Genomic DNA, 9,714 nt, shown 5'->3' with positions numbered 1-9,714 from the left:
GCTTCTTAGAATGATTGGCAGTTCTAAAATCATGGCCCCGGTAAGTGGATGACTCTGTTTCCTTCCTGAAATATTATAGTTTTTAATTCAGGTAATATTTTCATTCTTTAGCCCAAAATCTTCTTAGGCAAGCTGTATCTCTGAGCCAATTTTCACTTTTTCCCTTTACAGAGAATGATTGTGTCCTCTCTGTTTGCTCCCTTTTTTTGAACTGGTTTTTCAGTTTTTCATCAAATAATTCATGTATCTTGTATGTTCAGTCTTCTCTTAGGGGCAGTGTTGGAGCAGTGAAGGGGTAGAGTACCTTGAAGGAAATATTTGAGCTTCCCTTGTTGGGTTTGTAGTTTAATTATATAAAAATGGGGGTCCTCTTTGACCAGAAGAGAGAGAACTTTCTCCACTGTTTTCCAGGTAGATAAGAGGAGAGGTTGAGGGCAGTAGGAGAAGGGGCCGACAGAGGATGAGATGGTTGGATGGCATCACTGACTTAATAGACATGAGTTTGAACAAAACTCCAGGAGATAGTGAAGGACAGGGAAGCCTGACATGCTGTAGGACATGGGGGCAGAGTCAGACATGACTTAGGGACTAAACAACAACAAAGGGTGGATTTGGTTATCGATGGTCTCAGTTTCAGTGTGGGATGAGACCTCAGCTTTGAAAAGCTTTTAGGTTTGGGTTGAAGTGGAGTTGGTCCCTTCCGAGAAAGAGAGAGAGGTGGGGTTCTGGCCAAGGAATCACTGAGAAATGAATAGGGTTCTGAGGTCCATTATGTGGTGAAAGAGAAATTGCTGGGCTTGAGTGATTCAGTATTATTCTGGATCATTCTATATTTGTGTATTCTTAACTCAAGAACCAGAAGTTCAATAAGAGATTGTAAAAAGGAAGATCATTGGGAACCACATCTGCTGGATAATACTAAACTTTGGGGAAGAGGTTAGGATTTTTGTCCAGCCAAAATACTATAATAGTATATATGTTGTTATTATTAATAACCTAACACTTTAAGAAAGATTAAACCTGATGTCTATGAAAAACCTGATGTTTATAAAAATGTAAATTTGTCAGAATAAGGGAAATACTTATGATATAATCTGACATATAATATACTTGTATCTTGACAATAATGGATGCCTCTCTCCAATTAGATAAAATTGTTTGGATTCTTCTTTAGTCAAGAATCCCCACATTGATTCTTCCCTGCTGGTCCAGTGGTTAAGACTCTGTGCTTCACTGCAGGGGGCAGGGCTTCCATCCCTGGTCGGGGAACTAAGATCCCATATGCTTAATGGCACAGCCAAAAAATAAAAAATAAACCATTAAAAGAAAGAATCCCCAAGTTTCAGAATAATAATTTGGGCTATAGTATAAATTATGTTATCTTACTAGCTGTAAATAGTGTTATATCTGGAAAGTTGTTTAAATTTAGTTATTGATCTCTATTTAAAAGTGAAATCAAGATTGATGGTTTTGTAAAACTCAGCAGTGGCTACAGAACTGGAAAATGTCAGTTTTCATTCCAATCCCAAAGAAAGGCAAGGCCAAAGAATGCTCAAACTACAGCACAATTGCACTCATCTCACATGCTAGTAAAGTAATGCTCAAAATTCTCCAAGTGAAGTTTCAACAGTACATGAACTGAGACTTGCAGATGTTCAAGCTGGATTTAGAAAAGAAAGAGGAATAGAAGATCAAGTTGCCAACATCCGTTGGATCATCAAAAAAGCAAGAAAGTTCTGGAAAAACATCAATTTCTGCTTTATTGACTAGGCCAAAGCCTTTGACTGTGTGGGTCACAATAAACTGTGGAAAATTCTGAAAGAGATGGGAATACCAGACCACTTGACCTGCCTCTTGAGAAATCTGTATACAGGTCAAGAAGCAACAGTTAGAACCAGACATGGAACAACAGACTGGATCCAAATTGGGGAAGGAGTGCGTCAAGGTTGTATATTTTTACCCTGCTTATTTAACTTCTATGCAGAGTAGTACATCATGCGAAATGCCAGGCTGGATGAAGCACAAGCTAGAATCAAGACTGCTGGGAGAACTATCAATAACCTCAGATATGCAGATGACACCACCCTTATGGCAGAAAACAAAGAGGAACTGAAGAGCCTCTTGATAAAAGTGAAAGAGGAGAGTGAAAAAGCTGGCTTAAAACTCAACATTCAAAAAACTAAGATCATCACCAGTCCAAGTTCGATGCATGAAACAGGGCACTCAAAGCCAGTGCACTGGGACAACCCTGAGGAATGGGATGGGGAGGGAGGTGGGAGGGTGGTTCAGGATGGGGGACACAGGTACAGCCATGGCTGCAATTTATGGCAAAAACCACCACAATATTGTAAAGTAATTAGCCTCAAATTAAAATAATTGATTAAAAAAAAAAAGAAAAACTAAGACCATGGCATCTGGTCCCATCACTTCATGGCAAATAGATGAGAAAACAATGGAAATAGTGAGACACTTTATTTTCTTGGGCTCCAAAATCATTGCATATGGTGACTGCAGCCATGAAATTAAAAGACACTTACTCTTCGGAAGGAAAGTTATGACCAACCTAGATAGCATATTAAAAAGCAGAGACATTACTTTGTCGACAAAGGTCCATCTAGTCAAGGCTATGGTTTTTCCAGTAGTCATGTATGGATGTGAGAGTTGGACCACAAAGAAAGCTGAACATTTTTGAACTGTGGTGTTGGAGAAGACTCTTGAGAGTCCCTTGGACTGCAAGGACATCCAACCAGTCAATCCCAAAGGAAATCAGTCCTGAATATTCATTGGGAGGATTGATGCTGAAGCTGAAGCTCCAATACTTTGGCCATCTGATGCAAAGAACTGACTCAGTGGAAAAGACCTTGATGCTGGGAAAGATTTAAGGCAGGAGGAGAAGGGGACAACAGAGGATAAGATGGTTGGATGGCATCACCAACTCGATTGACATGAGTTTGAGCAAGCTCTGGAAGTTGGTGATGGATAGGGAAGCTGGCATGCTGCAGTCCATGGTGTCGCAAAGAGTCAGACATGACTGAACAACTGAACTGAGGCACTGTACTTCAGATACACTAATTTATTTCTTCTCATCTAACCATGTCATGATCTTTAACTTCAGCTTGCTTGTTTTTATGATATATCGCCCCCGGCTGCAACTCAATATTTCATCTTGAATTTTTTTCCCACTTTTACAAATAATACATGGATCTGTCATTTCAGGTGCCTCTTACATTCAATGATGTGTCCATAGACTTCTCTCAGGAGGAGTGGGAATGCCTAAATTCAGATCAGAAGAGTTTGTACAAAGATGTGATGTTGGAGACTTATACTAACTTGGTATCACTGAGTAAGGACATCTGCCTGGAATAATGTAGAATCTGCTGTCTGGAATATCTACTTTTTTTACTGTATATTTTATGCTCTGTGCCAAGACACTCACAAAATTTCTGCTCCATATTCTCAAAGGACTATTTTGGGCTTTGTTAGATGGAAATGGGCTCCTCCATTCAGCACCTATATCTCCCCTATCCTTCATTTACTGTCCTACCTCCTTCTGATCCATCCTGTAGTTGCTTCCTTTTCTAAATGACCAAAGGATTGAATCCTGGGATTTTTCTGCATAAATACCGGCAAAGAAGGCACATTTCATATTATGTATATGTTCAGAATATCTATAAATATTCTATTTTAATTGCTGATTCACCTGTACGGAGAACAGGTAACAAAGAGTCTGGTTTTCTCTTTACTATAAATGAGACTTTGTAATTTTTTACATTGGTAGGGTGAATCAAGCTCATTAACTTTTTGAGTATTTTTTAAAAATTTATAGCAGTGGAAATGTTGGTTTTCAGTGATTTGATAGGTTCTATTCAGAAGTGTCTTTGTTCAGTTTTTAGAAAAAACTAGATCATTCTTTCCTCTCTTCTGGGATTCTAATTATACTTACGTTAGATCTTTTGAGAACTTATCTCACAGTTCTGAGTCAATAAAGGGCTGCCCAGGTGGCGCTAGTGGCAAAGAAAGCTAAAGGAAAGCGAAGTCGCTCAGTCGTGTCTGACTCTTTGCGACCCCATGGACTGTAGCCTACCAGGCTCCTCTGTCCATGAGATTTTCCAGGCAATAGTACTGGAGTGGACTGCCATTTCCTTCTCCAGGAGACCTTCCCAACCCGGGGATTGAACCCAGGTCTCCCGGATTGTAGACAGACGCTTTACCGTCTGAGCCACCAGGGAAGTCCTTGATGAGACTGAACTTGCTTGCAAATGCAGGAGACATAGGACATGAGTTCGACCCCTAGGTCAGGAAGAGCCCCTGGAGGAAGGCATGGCAACCCACTCTAGTATTCTTGTCTGGAGAATCCCACGGACAGAGGAGCCTGGCAGGCTATCATCCATAGAGTCACAAAGAATCGGACACAAATGAAGCAACTTAGCATGCATGCACCCACTGAGGCAATAAAATGTGAGAGATTAAGAGTCAGAGAGAGATAGTTGGTGATTGCCACATAATTTTCATAAACTAGGTCATTATTTTACTCAGCTGCCTTCTCCAGTCACCTTGACTTTAATCCTTACTTACTGTGATTTTCATCCGTTACTTTTAATTCAGTATTTTATTCTTCAGTTAATTATGTAATACCTTATGATACAACTTGTTTTTCAGTGGTAGAAGAAATTTTGAATGCATATGTGAGCTTTAGAGTATGAAAATAAGTGAAATAAATGAGACAATATGTACTAGAGAAAAGCATCATGAAGACAGAATTAGGTGTTGGGATATAGAATAAAGGATATGAATATACTTAGATTTAGCAGGGCCAGCCTTTCTGAGGAAGTGATTTCTAACCTGCTACAAGCCACCTAAGAGGATTCCTGAAAGGTAGAGCATTCATGTGAAGCCACAGGCAATGGGAAACATCACAATATGTTCTAGTAGCTGAAAAGAAGCAATGTGGTCAGATATAGGGGAACAAAGATGTCAAGGGCTTGAAATTAATTTGTAGAAATAAGACAGAGCCTTCTTATTTGTGGTTATATGCTTGGGTTTCATCCTAAGATAAAGACAGACCTTTGGAAAAATTACATAGAGATCCATCTGGTTGTGTTGTTGTTTAGTCACTAAGTCATGTCTGACTCTTTGTGACCCGATGGACTGCAGCACATCAGGCTCCTCTATCCTCCACTATCTCCTGGAGTTTGCTCATGTCCATTGAATCTAACCATCTCATCCTCTGCTGCCCTCTTCTCCTGCCCTCAACCTTTCCCAGCATCAGGGTCTTTTCAAATGAGTCAGCTCTTCACATCAGGTGGCCCAAGTATTGGAGCTTTAGTTTCAGAATCAGTCCTTGCAATGAATAGTCAGGGTTAATTTCCTTTAGGATTGACTGGTTTGGTCTCCTTGCAGTCCAAGGGACTCTCAAAAGAGTTTTCTCTAGCACCACAATTTGAAAGCATCAATTATTTGGAGTTCAGCCTTCTTTATAGTCCAGTTCATATCCATACATGACTACTGGAAAAACCATCTGATAGAAAATATTAAAATGTAATTGATCAAGACCTACTCATAGATTTTGATTCACTCAGTCTCAGTGGATATCTAAAGGGTAGTATATCCATGAGCTGATCATGCCTTCTTTGAACCATTACTATAAAACTTCTCACTGCCTCCTCCAGGTTGGTACATAGTCTTGAGGGTTTTTTTAGCCCACTGCAGCTCCTTTTGCCTGGCAAAGCAATAAAGCTATTCTTTATAATAAATAAAGAATAAAATAAAAAGGGGGGAGAGTAGTATATGTAAGAAATTCCTGTGATAATTCTGATCCACTAATTGAGAACTATTGATTTTTCTCTTTGCCTACTCACAAACATTACATTCTCATGTGAGCTTTCACAATTTTCTGAGTCTGTCACACCTTTAAAAAACTTTATCACAGTAATTTAGAATTTTATGGCCTTTTACTTCTAATGGATTTACTTGTCAACTTTATCATTATTCTTACTATATTTCCCCTGTACCGGAAAAATAGCATTTGTTCATTTTCTTGTTTTCTTTCAGACTTTGATTTCACAACTGAGAACAACAAATTATCTTCAGAAAAAAGAAGTTTTGAAGTAAATTCATACCATTGGGAGACAATCAAAAGTAAAACCTTCAACCTTATGGGGTTTATTTTTAGAAATGACTCACAGAACAGAAATGAATTTGAAGGACAACAGGCATCTCAAGTGGGACATTTTAGTCAAATGATGTTCCAAAAACATATATCTCTTCCTCTGCATCAGAGAATTCACACTAAAGAGAAGTCATATGAATGTAAGGGATGTAGGAAGGGCTTTAGGAAATATTCACATCTTACTGAAAATCTGAAAGACCATAGTGGTGTGAGACCCTATGAATGCAGAGAATGTGGAAAGGCCTTCCTAGTTCTCCAGCATTTTATTAGACATAAAAAAAGTCACACTGATTTGAAGCCCTATGAATGTAATGGATGTGAGAAAGCCTTTAGATTTTATTCACAGCTTATTCAACATCAGATAATTCATACTGGTGTGAAACCCTACAAATGTAAGCAATGTGGAAAGGCCTTTAGACGTCCTTCTCACCTTACTGAACATCAGAACATTCATGTTGGTTTGAAACCCTACAAATGTAAGGAATGTGGGGAAACTTTTAGGTTGTACCGACATATGTGTCTCCATCAGAAAATTCATCATGGTGTGAAACCTTATATCTGTAAGGAATGTGGAAAGGCCTTTGGTCATCGTTCAAGTCTCTATCAACACAAGAAAATTCATTCTGGTGAGAAACCATATAAATGTAAACAGTGTGGAAAGGCCTTTGTTCGTGGCTATCTACTTACTGAACATCAGAGAAGTCACACTGGTGAAAAGCCTCATGAATGTAAGGAATGTGGAAAGGCCTTTAGTAGGGCCTCAAGCCTTCTTAAACATAAAAGGATTCATAGTAGTGAGAAACACTATTATTGTAAGGAATGTGGGAAGGCCTTCTGTAGAGGCTCTCAACTTACACAACATCAGAGAATTCATACTGGTGAGAAGCCCCATGAATGTAAAGAATGCGGGAAGGCTTTTAAGCTCCGTTCTTACCTTATTCAACATCAGATCATTCACAGTGACTTGAAACCATATGAATGTAAACAATGTGGGAAAGCCTTCAGTCGTGTTGGAGACCTTAAAACACACAAGTCAATTCATGCTGGGGAGAAACCTTATGAATGTAAGGAATGTGGAAAAACCTTTAGACTTAATTCTCAACTAATTTATCATCAGACAGTCCATACTGGCTTGAAACCATATATATGTAAAGAATGTAAAAAGGCCTTCCGTTCTATATCAGGTCTTTCTCAACATAAGAGAATTCATACTGGTGAAAAACCTTATGAATGTAAGGAATGTGGTAAGGCCTTTAATCGTAGCGAGCGACTTATTCAGCATCAGAGAATTCATACTGGTGTGAAGCCACATAAATGTAAGGAATGTGGGAAGGTCTTTACTCGTTGCTCTCAACTTACTCAACATCAAAGACTTCACATTGGCGAGAAACTCTTAATGTAATGAAAGTCAGAAAGCCTTTAGCCTTGGCACATCCTTTAATATTATCACTTTTCTACCACCTAACTATGTTATACTAAAGATTATTATTTAACATAAATATAAATGCTTGGAAGGGTGTCTGGCTCAGAGTATTTCCTTACTATTAATAATCATTCTTTAATGATAATTACTAGTATTGTTATAAATTCACATGGAAGGAAGACCCTATGAGCATTTTAAAAATCATCCATATTTCATGTTTCATGTCAGAGCATTAATTTTGCACAAAATCCCATAGGCTGTATTAAACAGGAAATTTTTTTATTCAGAGCTCATCCCCCTAAAGATGAATAATGGGAAGAAACCCTACGCATTTGTTGAATGCTGAGTGTGTAGCTGTTGAAAAATTACAAAATGGCTTGAAGAAATTTTCTTACAGTAATTTCTGTAATATCAGTGACAGACAATTCACATTCTCTACAATTCATGGAAATTAAGAGATTTCAGTTGGGTAGCCAAAAGAGAGGTGTTGACTTGGCAAAGTTTTCCTCAGGTATTTGAAAAATTTCACATTTACATGAACGGTACAATGGTATAATGAAGGTTTGTTTGCCTTCCACCTAGATTCAGTGTATTGCCACTCTCTCTCCATCTAAGAATGTATATATATTCACAGCTATCATATTTATAACGTATTGAACATATATACATGTTGTATACAATAGTATATCATAGTGCTGTGCTTTTTGAGTAAATGTTTCAGGTATCACCTCACCTCTAAAAAAAAAAATCAACATACAACTCAAAAATACAACTCCTAGATTTAAAGATTAGCTTCTACATGACTATTAGGCCATTGTCACCTAAAAGACATTAATACTAGACCTATAATGTTCTATAATCAGTCCATTTACAGATTTCTCCAATTATTTAAGAAATGTCTTTCAAAAGTGTTTGCTTTTTCTAAAAGCTCAAAACAAACTAAGGTCATATATTTTATGATTCTGGCAATTGAGTCTGTTTTGGTCAAGAACTTATCATCCACCTATTTTGTGGGTCAAACTCTTTGAAGACTCAAGAGAAATAACCCATATAATGTTGCCCGTTCTAGATTTGTGCTAATTTTTCTTCAGATAGGCTTAACTTGTTTCTCTAACCTTTGCATTTACTGTTAATGTTATGTGTAGAGGCTTGATTGCTGCTAAGTCCCTTCAGTCGTGTCCGACTCTGTGCAACCCCGTAGATGGCAGCCCACCAGACTCCGCCGTCCCTGGGATTCTCCAGGCAAGAACACTGGAGTGGGTTGCCATTTCCTTCTCCAATGCATGCAAGTGAAAAGTGAAAGTGAAGTCTCTCAGTCGTGTCTGACTCTTTGAGACCCCATAGACTGCAGCCTACCAGGCTCCTCCGTCCATGGGATTTTCCAGGCAAGAGTACTGGAGTGAGGAGCCATTGCCTTCTCCAGAGGCTTGATTAGGTATCAGATTAAACATTTTTGACAAGATAACTTCATAGACAATATTGTGTACTATTTTGTCAAATAACAGGGGGCACATAAGTGAAGCTATCTTTAATCTCCTGATTCATGTATTGACCACCAGCTCTCTCCATTGCATCAGTACTTTTTCCTTTTTTTGCAGTTAAGAAGTAGTAATCCAAAAAGTCACATCAGCACTCCACTTGGAAATTTAAACAGTCTTGTATTTTAAACAAATTAAGACCAAAAAACTCTTTATTTACTCATATATTTACCTTTTCACATGATCTTCATTCCTTCCCAATGATCTAAATTTCCATTATCAATTCCTTTCAGCTTGAAGAACTTAACTTCTTGGGAGTACATGTCTGCTAATGACAAATTTTCATTGATTCTTTTACTGAAATGCCTTTGTTCTTTATGGATTCTTTTCTTTGCTACTGAATCCTGGGTCTTGTTGTATATTTTTCTGCTTCATTTCTGAGGACAAGTCATTTTTGTCTTCATGCTTCCAAGATTTTCTCATTACCTTCAGTTTTCAGCTGTTTATTTGCCTCAGTACAGTTTTCTTTGTGTTAATCCTTTTTGGATTAACAGGGTTGATTGATTTCCTTTAGGATTGAGTGGCTTGATCTCGTTGTCCAAGAGATTCTCAAGAGTCTTCTCCAGTACCAAAGTTCAAAAGCA

General features: G+C 38.2%; 1 protein-coding gene across 1 annotated transcript; it reads left to right on the top strand.

Moving 5' to 3' along the window:
- Positions 1–6,240: 6,240 nt before the first annotated feature.
- ZNF404 (zinc finger protein 404) lies at positions 6,241–7,617 on the top strand. The gene is made up of 2 exons (XM_052656223.1): positions 6,241–6,429; positions 6,514–7,617. The coding sequence occupies exons 1-2, from the start codon at positions 6,243–6,245 to the stop codon at positions 7,569–7,571; spliced, it is 1,245 nt and encodes a 414-aa protein (XP_052512183.1). The 5' UTR covers positions 6,241–6,242; the 3' UTR covers positions 7,572–7,617.
- The last annotated feature ends 2,097 nt before the right edge of the window (positions 7,618–9,714 follow it).

This window comes from Budorcas taxicolor, chromosome 18 (genome assembly GCF_023091745.1).
Source record: "Budorcas taxicolor isolate Tak-1 chromosome 18, Takin1.1, whole genome shotgun sequence".
NCBI lineage: Eukaryota > Metazoa > Chordata > Mammalia > Artiodactyla > Bovidae > Budorcas > Budorcas taxicolor.
This window is presented reverse-complemented; position numbering and strand designations above follow the sequence as displayed.